The sequence below is a fragment of the Gordionus sp. m RMFG-2023 genome, chromosome 1 (assembly GCF_954871325.1).
Source record: "Gordionus sp. m RMFG-2023 chromosome 1, tfGorSpeb1-WG-v2, whole genome shotgun sequence".
In the NCBI taxonomy this organism is placed as follows: domain Eukaryota; kingdom Metazoa; phylum Nematomorpha; class Gordioida; order Chordodea; family Parachordodidae; genus Gordionus; species Gordionus sp. m RMFG-2023.
The window spans coordinates 73,225,371-73,246,179 of NC_088775.1; the positions used below are offsets into that span (position 1 = coordinate 73,225,371).

A 20,809-nucleotide genomic window follows, 5' to 3' on the forward strand; every position below is an offset into this window, starting at 1 on the left:
ATTAATTAATAAACTAATCTAATTTTGATATAATTAATCTTTTTCAAAATTTTGTCAGATAACCAAACATTTTAGAAATGATTAGCTTGCTTATTTGATTTGTGCAATATTTTTTTTTATAAACAATGATTTATCTAAAGAAAAAAGGTTTAAACCGTATTTATCATAATATCATTTAAAACTAGCCTCTATCAGAAAAGAGCAATTAACGAATATTTTAAATTTGGCCAATGCATCAGGGCACCCAATTGGGAAATAACAGTAGTTAATTTAAAATAATAAAACCACCCTTATTTTATTAGTCAAAAAAATAAAATTTTAAATTTGGTTTAACAGTTTTATTTGAGGATATTCATAATCCTATTAGTTTTAGAAAATGAATAATTTTCCTTCTGACTTTGTGATATCGGCTAGTTAATTTTTTTAAACAGCTTGCACATATCATCGATTTTTGAGTGACAGTCGGTTTATTATTATTTGTCAAAATATCAAATTTCATGACTTGTCAATATATTTTTCAATAATTTCCTGACCGTATGTCTCATTAACTTTTTACTTATGATGAAATATTAATGGTAAATTTTTTTATAATGTATGATATTTTTAAATCTAAATTTTGCCTAAACATATTTTTTAATGGGGGGGGGGGGTGGAAAGTCTACTCCGCTATCTTTAAGTCAAAATTTAACACTTATATTACCCTAAAAGTTTGTAGATAAAGGAGATATAAAAAATTTTATAAAAAAGAAGTGAATATTCACATAGAAATAAAACAAGAAAATTTTTTATTGTAAGAAAAAAGTCAAAACATGTTTAAAAAAACTTGCAATACACAATTTAAAATATGCATAACATTTGTTTTATTATTATAATATGGTATGAGTATACTTATAAACTTTGGAAGTTACAATTATTAATGAATATACTAAAATACAATTAAGTAAAGGATATATTTTGAATAATATGATTATATAAGGCAATGTAGGATAAATTGAACAAAATTGATAGTAGTTAAAGTTACAAGCAGTATAATAATTAACTAAGGTCCTGAACAATAAATACAATTCTAATTACGAGTATTTGGTATAAGAAACCATTTTTCTCTGCAATTTTGTAAAAAATAGGAGACATGTTTAAAATTAGATTTTAAACAATAATTTTGGTGTATGAGAAAAATAAAAAAAATTGTATAATGCCACAAAATGTATTATGCATTTTTAAAGAATAAAATCACAAGTGATCATATATAATATATAAATATAATTTTAAAAAAAATGACTAGAAATATATTATCTTTGTTTAATATTAATATATTATTTTTTTTAATTATTAAAATTTGAAATTTATAAACAAACATAGCATACAATCTAAATCAGCCATTAACAGTATAATAACTAAATTACATATTAAAGGTAAACCTTTGAAAATAAAATCAATCTATATATACTCATTTACCTTTATAAAAATACTTAAATAATCCATATATAATTCTATTAGGTTAAAAAAATACCCTAAATAATAAAACTAACTTTACACGTCTTGAACGTCTTTACGTCTTCGCAAATCTCATAATATATTATATTACATGTGAAGAATAACGAGATTTATATTATTTTTTATAATATTAATAAAAACACTATATAAAAAAGGTGCTTTTTAAATCTTATTAAATATCTTCTTTATTCATTGGCAACGAAGAGGTAGAAGTATTATCATCAGACCTTGGTTTATTGATACCGAGCGTGACAAACCGACTGGAGGCCATTTTAGGTGTCAACGAAATTTGAGAAGTAGGTATCTCTGAGCTGGAAAAAACCTTTTCCGATTCGTTGGGGCTTCCATCGAAATGTTTGGTGGCGTGCACGTTTGAACCGCCGGGGTAGGTTAGAGGTAAGTTGGAAGGGAAATGTCGATGGTGCATATCTTGGGCGGACACAGATTTATGGCGAGAACTAGGTTAATAACACATAATATAAATGGCTTGGGTATTAAAATTAAGGGTAATTAAGGAAGCCGGCTCCTCTTTTTAAATTTACAAAATAAAAAATTATATTACAACTAAATTGAGCAAAAAAAGAAATTCACAAAAAAAATTCAAAAAATTGAAAGAAGCACTAAGTTTTCAGGAGGATTGAGCCCTTTAATGCCCCTCACCTAACGATGTCTATGAAGGTTATTAGGACAAAAAAATCATTAAATAATTGTCCAAAATGATTAATCAATTATTTTATTACTCTATCATATCCTTGCTATCTGCAGATTCGTCCGATTTTAGAGGTTCGTACCTTTTTCTGTTCCAAGAATCAGAATTTTCGTCTTCCTCGCTAATATAATTATCATGTTCATTTTTTGTATAATTGTCAACATTACTATAATGATGACTAAAATGATCAGAATCTCCATCTTTTTTATTTGTGTCATTTGAGGGCTCCTCATTACCATTACTTTTGTTGTAACCTTGCAATTGTCTTTGCACAAGGTGAGTATAGACACCTCCTCTAGCTAACAGCTTGCTATGAGTACCTTGTTCAACTACTTCGCCATTCTCCAAGACTATGATTCTATTGGCCTATTAGTTTATTTTAAATGAGGTAAATTAGGAAGGTTTTTATTTTTTTAAATTAATGTTTTTTTGTCACTCCTTTTTATTTTTGATTCATAGAATTCTAATGGTAACAAAAGGTTTATTTTTTTTACCCTATTATAATAATTAATGAATACATTTTACAGTTTAAAATGTATAAGGAGATATAAATATATACGATAATGCCTAACCCTGGCGGATAGAATAATATAACTTACAGATTGAACTGTACTGAGCCTATGGGCAATAATAAGCACAGTTTTTCCTTTCAAATTTTTAGTAATTGCTTCTTGAACTAAATATTCGGATTCCGCGTCTAATGCCGAAGTGGCTTCGTCTAGTAAAAGGATTGTGGGGTCTCTCACCAAGGCTCTGGCTAAGGCTATGCGTTGCTTTTGGCCTCCTTTAAAAAATATTTTATATAATAATAATAATTAAAATAAGGAGGAATATAAAATTCTTATAAAAAAAATAAGATTTCACAAATTATTGCAATATATAAACGAATAAATTCTGACACTTTATTAAAAATAAAAAAATCTTTATCATTGGGAAAGCAAGGGGTGGGTATTATTTTCTGATCGATTGATGATAAAAATATTTAGCAGAATAAATAAAATTCTTTAGCCAAGAGTAACGAAAGTTCATAAAAATATGATGAGTCACCACTCTATTCTATATAATATAAAACGCCATTTTTCCGATTTTTATAATAATTCATTAATCAGGTAAAGGGAAGTGTCAACTTTAAAAAGAACAAATTAAAACAAAAGGTAGAATACCAGATAATTGTGAACCCTTCTCTCCTATATCGACGCCATACCCACCCATGGGGCCACATATGAACTGATGGGCATTGGAAAGTTTGGCTGCCTCGACTAATTTCGGGTCTTCGCCAGATTCCTCATCTTGCTGTAGGCCAGTTCCTTCGCCGATCACTATACCTTTAAAAAAAAGTAGGAAGTTAGGAGTTGTAATGATACTTTATTTTAAAAACAATTCTCTGGAATTTATTATAATTTAATTATATATATAACTTAGTAATTTTAAAACCATTTTATTAAGAACAAATTTAAAAATATAAAAAATTATAACATATTCAAAAAATTACCAATAATCATTATATGAAATACCTATGGGATTAACTTCCAATTGTTTTGGTCCTCCGTCAATCCTTCCATTTGACGCCGGACTCTTATAAGGGCAACAACTGTAGTAACACAACCATTTACGGTATTCGGAAGATATACGCGATTTGGATGTATTAAGAAGTGATTGGAGGGATGTGTTGTATCTGGGATCAGAAAATATACCGCCTAAACGGCTCGACAGTAGTTTTTCTCTGGCGTTTATGGTATTCAAAGTGATCGGAATAGGTTCAGAGGCTTCGATATTATTATCATTAATAGGGGTTTTCTTGCCTTAGACAAAAAATAAAAATGTTTATATATTGTTAATTTAAATTTATTATAAAAAAGCATCATATTATACCACTAGGGCAACCCTTTTTGATTAAAAATAGTGAAAACTGGAATTTTTATTGCATATTAAAATATAGTATCAGGTAAAAATTTGAATAAGCCAATTTTTATTTTAAATTAAAATGTGGCAAATTATTTTTAGAAAATATCGTGCAACAAAGTATAAAGAAATTACATTATATTAATGGGGGCCCTGTCTACTTCTGCCCGGCATTCGGCCGGGTTTTATATTAATATATTATACTTTTTTAAAATTTGCTAACCCTTAATAATTATTCTGAATTACATATTTTGTCATTTATTATACAAGACATTTCTAAAAAAAATATTTTTTAATACAAAATCTATTTATTATATAGTATAAAATATTTCGATTGCTGATATAAAAAAATTTTGCGTCTAAAGAATTAGAAGTGATAAAAAGGTTAATTAATTCATATATATTCCTCAATTTATAATGGTTTTTAAAATAATATAATTCTTAGCAACTTACATTGACAAAAGATCATGAAACTAATATAACTCTCTGTTACCATTTTAGACTATGTTTTATAGAATGGACTAATAAGGAAAATTTATAGGCCTAACCAAATCAACAATTCTTGAAGAAGAGAATATAACGACCAATCCAAATCATAAAACTATATGGTGGTTAAAGCTTCCTCTTAGATGATATGATGGAAGCTAGATAAGAAATCGAGAAAATTATTGTAAGACATAATTTCTAAAAGATTATTTTCCATTTTTAATAATATATAAACGACTACACGGTTGACCATTATTACTTATCTAAAATTTGCAATCATATGCTCTGCAGCTGTAGTAATAATCTTAACTTACATTGCCACACAAATAATATATGCTAGTTAATTTGCAGTCATAGCCATGACACTCACAATGTTAACTTATATCATAATTTATTATGTTAGATATATTGATAAAACAAAAACTCTAAAATTCTTTAGAAGAAATTATGTAAATATAATGAAGCCTTAAAATATTTACACGGCAAGGATGCCATATTAGAAATTAAACATTTTAGAGTGATATAATGAAAGCAATTAAGATTTTATATATTATTACGCACCACCTAGAGTTGGTATATCATATCAAATTAATAGTTTGTAATAATATCAAAAATATACTCGTATTAAAAATTTAACTCGAAACTGTTTTTCAAATAATAAAAAATAGCTTACAAAACACATAAATAAAGAGAAGAAAAGATATCTAATTTATACATCTAGTGTAGGGTGAATAATAAGGTGTTTAATTTTTAATAAAATTTTTAAATAAATAGATGGCGTTAAAGAATTGAATGTAAATTGTTACTTATATTTATTATCAAAAGCATTTATTAGTAAAATTTATTAAAATATTAACTGTAATATATTATATAACTGTCAAATACGTCTGTTAAGTGACATTTTACCTAATATTTTATAAGCAATTATATATAATAAGGGATTATAAACTATATGTCTACCTTTTATAAAAAATCTCCTATACTTATTTGGACCTTAAAATTAATTTTAGGAAGAGGCATGGTAATTAAATTTAAAAATGAATAATATAGTTGATTAGTGATTTTGAACTCAGCTAATTACAATATTAAATTTGTTAATTTTAAATTTAATTAGGGTTATATAATAATTTTAATGATAAAAGTTAATTAAGCTTCAACTGTTAATGCTAAATTAATATTTATTGAATGATATTGATATTCTATTTTTAACATAGGATTTGATTGCAAGCTGACAATGAAAATATAATTTATAAGTATTAATCTAATCTAATAATTAAAATAGTATCATTTAATAAAAATTTAAATAGCCTTGTTAATTTTTAAATAATAAAATTAAATCTATATATATTACTTAATAGAATTATAAAATAAATCGTTCAAGAAGCAATCAAAACAATTTATTTTTACTATTAAAAAAAATTTTTTGCTTCAGGGGGCTATTCAAATTTTTCAGGGGGCTCGAGCCCTTGCGCGCCCCTCCCTAGTGACGCCACTGGTTATGGGGGAGATAATAAAAATTTTTTGATTCGAGAATATCTTAGGCTTAAGAAATTTATTAGGACACTAGTGATTATAAAATATGACAATTTCTAACACACATATTCAAATATAAAATGTTAAAATATTAAATGTATATAATCAGCGTATGAATCTCGAATAAGAATTTCTAGAAAAATATAATTTTTTTAAGGAATTAAAATTTGATAAATAAATTAAAATTATAAATAAAAAAATGTTGGAAATTTAGATTAAAGCACAAAAATATTCCTAAAAATTATTGCATAAACTTAAGCCTCTATTGCGCGAAATATCAATAAATGATATAATTTTTTAAAAAAACTATTTTTGTCTTTATAAACTAAAAATATTTTTTAAAAAAATTTCAGTGTGTATTTAAATACACAATGCGTGTAAAAAGTATCATTTCAATTTCAAACCTATTACAAAATAAAGAAATATAATTTTATTATTTGATAAATAATGTAATAAAACAAATTTAAAGCAATCGTTTTTTGTAGTAAAACATAATAATAAAACATATTTGATACAAATCACTTTCGTAACCAATTTACACCCAGGTTTTTGCATCGCGCCTTTCTACTATATTTTTACCAAGGTGCTATTAAATTCTGTCTTATTTCTTTCTGCGTAATAAGACTTGTCGGCCCCTTGCTAGATTTTTCTTTAAATTTGGTGTCAATTAATATTCGTTTTCATATTTTTGTTACATTTACAGAGTATTTGCTATTGAAATTTTAAATGTTAATAATGACATCTGTACTTTTACCGGTATCTTTAAAGCTATAAAATCTCGCCTATACATTAACCAAGATTTATGAGCGTATATGGAATACTATGAGGTGATACCATTTACGTGATCTTATGTGAATCCACTCTCCATATTTTAGAATTCTCTTTCAGTTAGAAAAACTTGAAGTTCTATTCCACAGAACCAATTATTAAAACACAATTTCAAATTGGAATGTTTTGGTACCAATAATTGAAATACCACATTTCCTCTAGAATCAACATCTGCTGATCTTGAATTAAGAATTACCCCATCTGATGAACCACTAAGGTTAGAATCAGAACTATCCTCTCAGTACATTTTGACTATAGATAGCAAATAAAGAATTGATAATATAAAAAAAATAATCAAAAAAGCCCAAATTCATATTTCATTTGTGCACATTATGTATCTGGGTACAAGGACCTTAAAATTTTAATTTTAAACACTATTACTGAATATAACAATATATTTATATATAAAACATTTCTTTTATCTTTATTTAATAGGATTTTTAACTTCCTGTTCCTTAAAAATTTGTGCAAGAGAAATGCATAATTTATAAAATGGGAAAAAATGCAACTATTTGAAAGTAAACTATGTATTTTAGAATTTTTATATAGATAGCTGTTTTCATTTTTGCCAAAATTAACTATAGAAATAAATAAAATATATGTACATCATGTGTATTAAACTGTAAAAAATTTTATATTAAAATTTATACCTTTTTTTAAGGTATGTGTATTCAAATATGATGTACGCAATAGAGGGTTAAAAAGTATTCATGAAAAAAATTATGGTTTAAAAAATGGGAAAAAATATAATTAAGAAGCATATTATAAATTTATAATGTGAAATTTAATCTTCTTTCGAAATGAGTCAATTTTTTAATTCCATCAGTGCTTGGTGTCAATTTCCTATGTATATTAAGATTTAATTTATTGGAATACTTCTGAGCAGTTTTGTTAAACGGCTCGATTTTTAAACACGGTGAACTCAATATTTTTCCCAGAAAAATATTAAGCAAGCCTAAAGATTTTGCTCATACATATGTTTGAACATATATTAACGAAATCTGGCAATATTTTTCTGGCTAAAATATTGAGTTACCCGTTATAAAAAAAGGTTGAAATCGAGCCAATTAACAACACTACTTCTCAGGCATGTTTTTATTATTGTTAAGGAAGAAAATATTCTTCCATTGGGAGAAGTAGTATTAGGTAGATTGCCAAAATATATAATTTAAGGAAAGTAGTCTAAAATGAGCTAGAAATTATGTGAAGCATCTATAGCCTTTTTTGGAACATAATCAACCATAATTTGCATTCAGCTAGTAATGTATGATGGGATACTTTAACATCCTCACAATAAAAATACGTCAAATATTTAGTTTTTTTTTCTACCAAAATTTGAAGTAGATAAGGATTCTGATAAAATTTTCAGATTTGAAAGTGATGCCTGATTAATATATCCTTTCATTCATTTGATTATAAAAGTATCCAAGAGGGGGATAAAGATATTTATTTCATAATATTCTTCACTGACTGACCCTATATTAATATTGGAGCAATGGGCTTGCCTTGTTGCGAGTCGAGGTAAATAAATATTAAATTTATGAGCTTTGTTTTGACTCAACAATGACATATAATTTATGAATACATTTGCCCTAATTTCAGTAAGTTCCAATATAATACTCTAGACTATTCTCATAGTTTCCATAATTTTTTTTAAATATTTTACTTTACTTTCCATTGAAACAGTTTCAAATGATTTGATAGGAAATTTGGTAGAAAAATAAATCGGCAAGAAAAATTTAAAATAGATAAATTACTAGCGTATTTATTCCTGCGGTAAATGTGACAAATAAATTGTGTAAATTAATATCTATAAAACAGTAATATTTTAAAAAATATTTTAACCGGAATCTGATTTTATTAAATTGGGGGGGGGGGCGTTATGTATACGTGCTTCTGCCACCAACTAATATAACATAGCTCTAAAAAACAATAAAATAGATTATACCCCTCTTCTTGAGGTTTTTCCTTTTCTCGGCTATTTCGCTCTTATCCATAGTAAGCAGTTTTAAGTCCTCCTTGTCCACAAGATAATCCTCCGCTCTTTCGTCTCCGATGTCGGGACTTTTATCCCTTTTCCGATCCTCTCCGTTAGGTGTAGAACCGAATAAATTATTAGTGGCCAAGGAAGGTGCGTGAGAAATGGAAATAGTATCCTTCCTTTTGTTGCGTTTTATAATGTCTTGGAAGTCAGATAATTTTTGCGTAAAAATAGCGCTGACGGTCCCAAAGGCTCCAGTTATTTGGGCTATTTTGCGGCGCGTGTATGGGTACGAAATGTTGTCCTTAATGCATTTTTTTCGTAAATCTTTTAATAATAGATGTGATGTTTCTTACTTTTCTTTTCCTTTGTTAAAATCTCTACAACTAAACTAATCTGTCAGTCAAAATTAATTCTAAACGTAAAGAGTAGATAATATATTCAGAAATCGGTAATCTGATAAAAATAATCCAACTTTAAGAAAATATTTAAAATTATTAGAATAGAAAGGAAATTTAAATTGACAGTTAGAATCAAATTAATTTTGAAATAAATATATCGGAATATTTTTTGTCTAGTTTTTCAATAAAGACCTAAAATGTGAAATATTTGCGACGTAGGGTATATTTTTGGCACAAAATATTACGAAAATAAACCATCTGGTACTTATATTGAGAAATATTACTGAAACCTCGATTTAGGGTCCTCGTTTCACATTTTTCCCGCATTTAAACGTTTAATATTTATGTTCCAGTAATTATAATTAAAATAATTTTAAGTTTGTCCGTGTTTAACGTTTTTAAGCATATAAAATATCTCACGTCACTTTAAAAATTTAGGTTTTAACGTTTTTGGAAATTTATTACAAAAACTAAATGAATAACTAGTCATTATAATTATAATTGATTTTTTATCCATCTTAATAAAAATAGTTAAATAATGTAACGTAATAAAAATAATATGGAATTTATTATTCCATATTTTATTTATTTAAGTTACTTCTTCTTTTTTTGATATCCGATACTTGAAAAAAAATTAAACTTTGCTTACAGGAGGGCAGATGAAGTTAACCCTATAAATAATAGTAGCTTTTTCAGCCTTCAAATTTTGAACCTTTTTTTCTCCTCTTACAATTTTGAGGTGCACTTAGAGGTTATATTAATCTATAAAATTTATCTTATATAGACTAAACTGCTTAGCCCACATCCATAATGTGCAATAAATTTATGAGGTATCTACAATAAAACATTTTTATAATAATAGCCGCGTGATGTATATTAATTTACCAGTCTTTCATAATTTATTTATCTCCATAATTGTTATTCTTTGAACGTAATTTAAGATTATTTATTTTTTAAATTTACTCTGATAGTTCTAGCGAAAAGGGTCGGTTCTTGAGAAACAAGTGCCATTTTTTGATGAAGATAAGTATGATCGTATTCCGAAACAGGAACGTCGTCTATCATCACGTAACCCTTAGCGGGCTTATAGAAATTTTGCAACAAAGCTATGCAGGAACTTTTACCACCTCCACTTGGGCCCACGAGAGCGACTATTTCTCCCGGCTCTACGACGAATGAAACATCCTTTAATTTTTTTTGGGGGGAAATCGATATATGCTTTTCCTTTTTTAAAATAGATTATATTAGTACTTAAATAACGAAATAATTGAAAGTAAAAAAGTTAAAATTTGTCATAAATCAAAATAGTGTTTTTTCTCTTCAAATAAGCAAATATTTTGCTTAACATACAACCGTGAATTTATTTATTTTTATCGGGATAAATTACCTCATGTGTTTAAAGACATAAATCTAGTTTTCGTCAAATCAATATTCATATATAAGATCTAAATTTATCCTGAAACTTCTTCAATTCTAGGTTTTTCTATCGGTTTCTCTAAATAAATGCTTATTATCATTTAGTTTCGTGAACACCTTATAAAGATTATTCAAGTTCAATACCAGATTTATATATTTATAAAATTAAATGATATTATTTCAAATTAGATGAATATATATGTTCACGTTCAAAATTCGTCTAAAATAAAAGGAACGCCGTTCACTTTGCTTTTTTGGGGGAAAAAAATTATACGAACTTGTTCAATTTGAAAGTGTTTTTACAACACTATATATCAAATATTTTATAAATAAATAACTGAATTAAGTAATATTAAGCATAATTTTTTAAAATTACAATTTACTTTTATATGCATAAGATACAAAATTTGGCGACCCTTAATAGTCTATTATGACGGGCACTTCCGTTCTCATGGGCCTGATTTTTACAAAAGCCGTTATTTAAAATATATAATATATTAATAATATACTAATAATATAATATAGCTGTAATTTTTAACATATTAAAAGGCTGGGTGAAAACTTAAGCATATAATAATATAGTTAAATCACATATTATATTATAAAGTTGTAGAAAGAAATTTTTAAGGATAAATATTAATTCAAAATCAAAAAGTTATAAATAAAATAAAATAGTAAATACACATCAAAAGCTAAGCCAACCTTTAAAGCTGTCACATTTTTGCGTGTGGGATACGAAAAATAGACATGGGAAAACGTGATTTTTCCGTTAAACTTTTGGGGTATGTAACGACCAGATTCCATATTAAAAGTGGGAATTCTTTCAATCAACTCGAATACCTGTATTATATTTATAGAGAAATTAAATTGACACTTAAAATGAATTAGGTAGAAACAATCATCCTTATTATTCGTTATATTTAGCCTATCCAGTCAAATAATTTACTACTTTAAAGCTTAAGACCAGGTCTCAAAGCCTGAAAGAAACCTATATAAATTAAAAATAATGATGGGGATGCATATGCATACAAACCTTTCTTGAGGATCCTATGGCCTGCATCAGCGCCGTAAACACGTTTCCTATGCTGGCGATGGCCTCCCCTAACTGAAGTTGATACAGAAGGAAGGAAACGAAATTACCCCCCGTAATGCGGTTCGTCAACACAAGATGACCTCCATAGTACAAGATCAAAATAAGAATAGCCAGTTCGTAAGTCTTACAATTAGATAATAAGACATATGTAAAGGTGGTATAAAAATTGTTAAAAATATAAGGGCTAGAAGAATATAAAAATTAATTTTTTTAACTTTTTTATAAAGCATTTAAACAAATTGCCGAGGTCCAAGTCCGACAAGAATAAAAATATTAAAATCACAGTCCCGTGTAGGACCATACTTTAAAGTGAAGTTTAATGAATTAATTTATCATGGCACTAATATTAAAAAAGATATATATATTAAATGCCAAATAAAATTTAAAAAAAAACTCAAATGTGATTTATAAAATGATTTGTTAAAATTTCATTTTAGATGCCTAGGCGTAATTAGGAGGCATGTTTAACTTTATTGGTGTTATGATATAATTTAAAAAAAATTAAGGCTTTATTTATTTAACAAAAATTTAAAATTTATACACGACATCTCCTGAACAATTACGCGATTGGCATACATTGTACAGATATAGTAAGATGTTAATTGCCAAAATGCATTGTATATTTTAAAACGAAAAATATGTTGATTCATTGACCTAAATTTATTTTAGAAAATTTCCACATAAATTTTTTGATTATAGTCCAATTCGGGAAAATTGTAGTTGTAACAGCTGATATATACTTAAATTTTATTCATGAATGTGAACCCAAATAGGGTTCAGGAATTTAAAATTGTTGGGTTAGATATTTAGAAACCAAAGGAAACAGGATTTATAAACAACTCCTCGAATCTCCGGTAATATGGACCTGGGGCTAGTTCAGACCCCTTTAGGAAAATAGGTTTCGACTAAGTTCCTGTTATCAATTTCGTCCAAATAGGGCTAAAAATTCCTGAACCTTATTTAGGTTCACATTTCTATTCGTTTATTTATAATCACATACAATCTGACCTTTCATATGATTATTTTATTAACAAAAAATCGAATCCCTAAGCAATAATTCTCAAACCCTTGAATAGTTCTAACATATAGCTCTCTTACCTTTAATCCTACTCCTTACTTCAGATACTTGCTTAATTTTATAGTTAATCCAAAAAATTTCATTCAGTTGAATATTCCTTGAGTTGCGATTATCAATTATTTCCCTCAATTAAAGCCGAAAATGATTTCATTCATAAGGTGCAATTTAACATATTAAAATATATAAAGTTAGCTGTGATGCGAATGTAATATAGATTTAATTAAAATAAAATATACAAAAAATTTATTCTGAAAATATGACTGTCAATGACATTGAATTTAATCGATAATTTTTAATATATTTAAAAAATTGATAAAAAATTATAAAAATAGATATTATAAACAAATCAAAAATTGAAATGTAAGGCCTATTCAAAAATGGTAGAAATCGAATAATGTTTATTATAGATAATTATACCAAATGAATAAGAATAGTATCAGAGATTTACAGAGGTTCATTTGCACGACTTGGCCCGGATTTTTTTAAAATATTTTCTCAAAATATATCACATTTATTTTTAATTTAGTAGTAGCTAATAATGGCGATTTATAATAAATACGGCTCGGCCGGGGTATTTAAAATTATTCTTTAGGCTAGACCCGTGTATATTTAAAAAATTAAAATAAGGCCCGGCCCATGACCCTTGCTGGGCTTAGGGTCGAGCCTGCAGGTCTATGGTGTATACTATTGCAGCAAATTATTCATATTCGATTCTTTTTGAATAGACCAGACCTATAAATGAAACATAGCAAAAAAGTAACCCATAAAGTGATCAGGCAAGTGACCTATATTTGAGCTAGTTTTGTAATTAATTTGAATAGTTTACTTTTTCGTTTTTTTTATTTATTGATTTTTTTGAAAATTCTATTTTTAATCATTTGAAGCCAATTTTATTTCAACAATTAAAATATGAATTTTAAAATTTAAGTAAATGTGATTACATTGATTTTTTTTGTCATTATTTTATATAATATTTAATACAATAATTAAAATTAGTGTATGATTTTTTTTAGTGTTGTTAAAAGACTTGTTTTGAGCCGATTTTTAAAAACGGCTAACTCAATATTTCATCCAGAAAAATACTACGCAAGCCCGAAGATTTTGCTCATAGAAAGAACAAAGGTCTATACATATATTAACGAAATCTCGAGACTTAGTTAATATTTTTCTTGCTAAAATATTGGGTTTAGCGTTTCAAAAAATCGGCTCAAGAGCCGTTTAACATCAGTATTTTTTTTGAAAAACGTTTCAATCATAATATTCACCAGGTTTTTAAAAATCAAAAAAAGTCTCAAAGCTTTAAAATTCTATAAATATATCTTATCGTTAAATTTGTAGAAAGGTTTGTATTTATAAGATATGTAGTGCTGAGACTTTTAGTGGCTCAAAGCAAAATTTAATTAGGTGTTCCTTTAAAAAATCACAATTTATCTAAGCTTATTTGAAAATTTTTTGTATTCTGAAAAAGAAAAGTATGAAAATATGGTAAAATTTATTAAATTTTAATCCTAAAGTAACGCATATTAAAAAAAATTAATATAGTGTATGACCGTGTATATAATCACAGGCTTAGATAATCATAAAAACTAAAAAATAGTAGTTTAAACATTTATCCTTGCCTATTTGTAATAGAGGATATTATGTCAGTAAAATTTGACGACGACGACGCAATGCAATTTCCAAATGAAATCAGGGATAGATTTACGAGGGGGCCCTAAGCCATGTGTAATCTTAAGTAAGTTTTGATTAATTTGAGCTTTGAAAAGTAATAGTTTGAATAATCCTCAAAACAAAGGATAATTGACAAGGCTTCCTATTAGTGTAAATTTAACGCAAGATTTCTAAATAACTTATTATGGTCTGCTTACACAATATTTTTTATTTAAAATTTTAATTCAGTTTATAGATCGGGTAAACATTGTTTTCCAATGAATCTTGATCTGATGATGAACTATTTATTTAATTAGAATATGCTTTTAGCTCCGTTTTAGGCGCATTTATTAATGCAGGTATATCGAAAAATGATTCTCGAAAAGCCAAATGATCTTCGCTTGATCGAGGAATAAGTTAAAAATTCAATCATATCAATGTGCTCATTATCGATTATTTCTCGCATTTAAAATTGGCCATGAGTACCTTTTTAAAGTGTTTTAAAAGAGCCCCTCTTTTGAGAATTATTAAATTCAGCTACTCGCTTCTTTCTCGGTCACTAAGCACCGGAATCAAATTTGTTTCTTCGCATTTTCAAACCTTTTAAGCCTAAGAAATAAAAGATAATATTCTAAATTAACAATGATAACGGATTTTATCCGTTACGCGCAATTAGATTGAGCTACATTAACGAATATTTAACCATTTAAAAGTAATTAATCAATATATCAGATCCGTTTACTGAAAAATCCAACACTATTGGCACAATCCGATGCTAAATACCTAAAATTAACAGATCATCATAATGGAAAAGAGGACATTTTTATGTATTTAAATAAGGGATTTAAAAAATTCAATTGATTTTTAAGCAGACATTTATTTTTATTGTATCTATAACTTACAAATCATATTTTTTTATTCCATTTTTTCCAAATATATTTAGCTTTTCTCTAAAAATTTCTATAAATCTTAGCAAAATGAAAATTGTGATGCCTGCATATTCCTCTCATTTGCACATTGACTATCCATTAAAGAAAAGACAACTTTAGTATTATGAGCATATAACAAAAATGAATTTATAATCAGCAGTTGTTGTTTAAGGATTGGAATGCCAGAGAAATATTTGACTCGTTTTTGGTGAAGGATTGCATATTCAACAAATCTCATTTTATTTGTAATAAACGATTTAAGGTTGCAAAAATGGTAGAACAACTTTGACTCATTATTTTTATACTAAATCTGACCACTTGGGAATATTTAATTTCATCCATTGGAAATTCCAATTCTCCTAGAGGTTCAGCTGACTAAATATCAAAATATTAAAGTACTATATAATACATTTAATAAATTATCTTTCATTGCATTTACTTAAATTTTTTTTGTCCATTTTTAATATTTATTTCAAATATTTTTTTCTGGGAATTTTTTTTCTATTATTTCTTTCTGTTAACAAATATTGTAATGATTTTAAATGGTTTAACATTTCAATCAGACACTTTCATGGGTCAGCCGATACACAGGTATAAAATATTTTCTAGTGGGCCTGGGTTTTTAAAAATTTTTCTTAATGGGTTTGTGCCTAATTTTTTTTATTTAAATCTAGCTTATTAAAAACAGTATTGCATTTTATTTTTTCTAATAATGATAAATTAAATTTCAATATAGCAAACAAAATGATTGCCAAAATACTCTTAAATATTGTTTATTTAATTGAATACAATAAATTAAATATTTACAAGGGCTTGGGCAAAATTTTGAAATCTAATGATGGATGGGATTGGGATTTTTTTTAAATATTAAATTTGATCTGGGACTACAATTTTTTTACACTGCGGGCTAAGGCCAGATCAAAAATCAAGACTTCTTAAGTCTCTGATTTCTATAACCTAATTATTTTATTTCTTGACTGATTTAATTTTTTCAACAAAGGCATAAAAAGGAATGAAATCATTTTCAAAAAATCCTAATAATTGGCGGATTAAGAGAAAGTAAAACTGTAATGCTTCATACATTTCAAGAAATTGTTGGACACAAGGAAATAAATAATTCTATTGTATTTTTGAGTAATAAAGAAGTTATTTATAACCAAGCTCATGGAATTTACAAAAGTATATTATGAGGGGAATATATAAAATTTTTTTTAATGATGAATAATAACGTGATAAAATATATACAAGCAATAATATGATGTAATTCTAAAAATTTTCTTGTAATAATATGTAAAAAAAATAATTTAAAAAAAAAATTAAAATAAATATTTGACATATTTTTATACATCACAAAAGAGGATGACTGGTAATCCTATGAATCAGGGATGCAAACCTAGACTCTTATATTTTTGCTGAACCCAAACTTGAACCTTTTTAAATAAAAAGTGGAGGGTTTTACTTGTAGGTGTCAAAGAAATTTTTTTAAAATTCATGATGAAATATTTTTGCATTTTTCAATATTTTCTAGTTTTTATAATAATGATAACACTATTGATGACTTTGAATAAAATTTAAATTTGTCATTTCATTTTAATTGATAACTTATCAATCAAAAGGGTGATGTGACTAAGATATACATATAGTGCTTATGAAAGGTTCTAGTTAGCTGTCATAAATCTCATGTCTTATAAAAAAAGAAAATAAGAAAAACTTTTTGCTTTAAAAATTGGTTGGCATTATTAATTAAATTAATATGCATTTTTTTCACTAATAACTTGCTAACATGTTCTGTATTTTTAGATTATTATAATCATTTTTTCCTTTTAAAATTAGATATGCAATAAAAAATATTAAAAATTGTGTCAATATATTTTCATATGAATTATTTTAAAATATTTTTAAGAAATAAATGATTTGAATAATTTAAATCAAATACAAATTAAATTTTATTATTTGTATAAATATTAATAAATTTTTTGATTTATTGCATTATTTGATTTATATTCGTTTTTGAATAAGCCTAATATGGAGTATAAAAAAAAATAGCTTTTAAAAATTATATTCCTGAACCAGGACCCTTTTTTTCACACTGCTATGAATATGGAGAAGCATATTAAATACCAATAAAGAATTTTTAAATAATATTAAACAACATACCTTTGAAGACCACATATATCCTGCATAAAGTAATGCACCCCGCTTCATTAATCGATAAGTCCTTTTAAGATCTCGTGAATATCTCAATATTTCAGAATTTTCACCGGCAAAACTTTTTACAGTTTTGATGCTTGATAAAGTTTCTTGAGTTGTATCATTTGATTTTGCTAATGATTGTTGAGTTTTTTCAGATAGCCGTTCATAAAATTTGCCATAAACCTTTGAGAGATAAGAGAATAGTGGTAGGGCCATAACAGTTATCATACTCATCTGCCAAGAGATTGTGAACATAAATATACAAACACCAGCACCTTTGACAATACTTCTAAGAAAAATATTAAGATTAACACCGATTAAATCACTTAATGTTGAGGTATCAGCTGAAAGTCTAGATGTTAGTTCACCAGTTTTCACTTCATCAAAAAAGGCCATGTCTTGATGTAGTAGAGATGCAAAAAGCGTTTTTCGTACTCGTATATTAAGTCTTGATATACATATGGTGAAAAAACAACCTCTTACTCCTGAGGCAAAAGCTGATATAAAAGATATTATACTCATAATAAGAATTGCATGGGCAAACATTTTTTCTGATTTCCCAATTACAATGCTATCAATGACCTGCCCCATGTAAAAAGGTTGAAATATATCTGCAACAGCAGCTAAAAATAAGAAGAAAAATGCCACTAAATATATAAGATAATCTGGCAATGCATATTTAAATATTCTAAAAATAGGGCTCATTAATTGCTTAGTAGAGGAAGAAATTAATTCAGAACCATCAGTTTCATTTTCATCTATTTTGTTCAATTTTTCTACATTTATTTGATTTGTACCATTTGAATTAATATTATATTTATTAGCAATATCACTGTCAGCACTTGATGACAAAAGGGGAATGTCAACATTTGTTCCACTATCTTTTCTTTTCTGATCCTGAGTTTGCTGAACTATATTATCATTTTTACGTCCTTTTTTTAATTCTTTAACACGTTTTTGAAATATTCTATCTTTGATAATATTATCATCTGCACTATTTATCTGATTCATATGGGAATGTTTAGAGACAGGAGATATTGAGGTTTGGAATTTTTTAAATGAGTTATCATTGTTAGAAATTAATAATGGTTTTTGTTGAATAGAGGATTTTAAAATAGAAACAACCTCTTTAGGGAGTTTGTGTTGTTTTTCAATTTCCTTAATTTTAATGTGAATTAACATGTAGGTTGTAATAATGGCAGTCAAAGTCCATGTGAAATGACACCAAAAATATGGTCTACCATTCCATTTCAAGATTTTTTCAGACATGACCAACAATTTAATCATCAAATAAGTATAGGATAATAATGAAAATATCATCATAAAATTTTTAAACACATTTAAATGTTTAAACTTTTTAAACATACAGAATAATGACAATCCAAATCCCAATAATGAAAAGGCCCTTATAATGCCAATGATCCATGTGTCAAAGATATCATGATAAATATCAAATTTGGATAGATTGAAAAAATTTTGCCAACATGTTTTGCCCCCATGACAATATAATATGGTGTTGAGGGAAATATCAAATAAAGCAAATAATATTAATAATAATCTATTTATGCTATGATAAGCCATTGAAAACTATTCTTTAAAATTTAAAATCATATCATATCATATTAAGCACGTTGGTCATAGACCTGCCTAAAGTGAGAGAACGTGAATTACATCGATGGCCCTCTATATAATTATGCCGATTTTTTTCCTCAAGGATATCAACAAACCCTTGAACAAACCTAAAAACTCGGGAGTTGTATCATAAAAGAGTGGAACTGCACCCTATCCGATTATAGTATTAGTATAGTTATGAGTATATAAGAGATGATAAGAAGAAAGTGAATTATTTCTTCCAAATACAAAATAAGTTATTAAATTTTTTTTTAAATATATTTATACAACATATTATGTAATCAGGGTAAAAACGTTATAAAAATCTATTTAAGAGTTTTAAGTATTTATAACTAGTATTTAAAGTTATTTAGTAATTTTCCTATTATAGAAATATCAAGTTAAATTATATTTAAGTTTTATAATTATTTATAATTAATATTTTCAATTGCAATTATTTAAAAATAATATTTAAGTTATCTTTTTTAGTACTGGATTCCTATAATAGTATAATGAGACTCAGGCGCGTACGCAGCGGAGGGGGGGGCAGAGAGACAAATCCCCACCCCCCCCCCCTTCAAAGCCAAAAAATGCAGATGCCAGATATATTTTTCAAAAATATTATTGTTTATATTAATTTATATTTGTTAATATTTATTTCTATCTCATATTAAATATTTAATTAAATTTATTTATCACATCCATCTACTAAGTTATTTTATCAATTAATTTCGATTTAAAGTTTTTCTTGGAGTAATATTTATCTATTATTTTCAAACTTCTAGTGGCGTAATATTTATCTTTTCAAATTTCTAGTCAAATAATAATTATTTCTGAAACTCCTTGTCCAACAGGGAGAAAAAAATTGCAAGCTTGTCCAATGAGATGGAGTCTCCGCCATCAAGCAGTAACAGCTTTTATGGAGTTAGAAGGGCCGATTATTAATGCTATTACTGAAATATCACAATGGCCTGAAAGAAATATTTCCTCAGAAGCAAGAAAATTATTGGATTCAATACTTATTCCAAATTTTTTTTCTCATTAGAGTGTATTATTTAATTATAGAACTATTTTATGTAATACTTTTCAAAAAACCTGATTGAAAAGACAATAGTGGAGAGCATTTTATTAGAACTCAAGGAAATTAGGTTGTTGATGAAGAATTTCATATTTTATATTATTATTGTTGAGTCAAAAGCAGAGCTATATGTGTTTATATTTGTCTCCCTCGACTTTAAGCAAATCTAGCTCATCGTGAAAACATTAATATAAGATTAGTAGAAGAGTGTTAAAAAACAAATGTTTCCTCTCTTAGATATATTTATAACCCAAATAATATATGGTTTTTAATTCATCGTGCAGAACAATCTGCAGATATAACTTCCGCAAAAGCTTTACCAACCTTTCAGATGGTGATAGAAAAAAAATATTTGTTAGATTTTTATCATGAAGATGTTAAAGTATTTTATGATGCCTTATTAACTGAATAACTATGTTTATAAAAT

At 26.6% G+C, this 20,809-nt stretch overlaps 1 protein-coding gene across 1 annotated transcript; it reads right to left on the reverse strand.

Moving 5' to 3' along the window:
* Window positions 1-1,397: 1,397 nt before the first annotated feature.
* LOC135922415 (ABC transporter B family member 4-like) lies at window positions 1,398-19,287 on the reverse strand. Its single transcript, XM_065456799.1, has 10 exons — window positions 17,658-19,287; window positions 11,784-11,966; window positions 11,453-11,590; window positions 10,298-10,519; window positions 8,901-9,237; window positions 3,718-4,005; window positions 3,367-3,528; window positions 2,803-2,987; window positions 2,235-2,569; window positions 1,398-1,952 (listed from the first exon to the last, which is right to left on the reverse strand). The coding sequence occupies exons 1-10, from the start codon at window positions 19,272-19,274 to the stop codon at window positions 1,667-1,669; spliced, it is 3,753 nt and encodes a 1,250-aa protein (XP_065312871.1). The 5' UTR covers window positions 19,275-19,287; the 3' UTR covers window positions 1,398-1,666.
* Between the last annotated feature and the right edge of the window lie 1,522 nt (window positions 19,288-20,809).

Bases quoted from the DNA above. Each gene is read 5' to 3' on its own strand.
- LOC135922415 (XM_065456799.1), bottom strand. From the start codon at position 19,274: ATGGCTTATCATAGCATAAATAGATTATTATTAATATTATTTGCTTTA. The intron at 9,238-10,297 runs GTAAATTTAAAA...AAATGCATTAAG, and splicing joins TTTTCGCTAGAACTATCAGA to GACAACATTTCGTACCCATA. The intron at 1,953-2,234 runs GTAATAAAATAA...TTATTAACCTAG, and splicing joins GATAGCAAGGATATGATAGA to TTCTCGCCATAAATCTGTGT.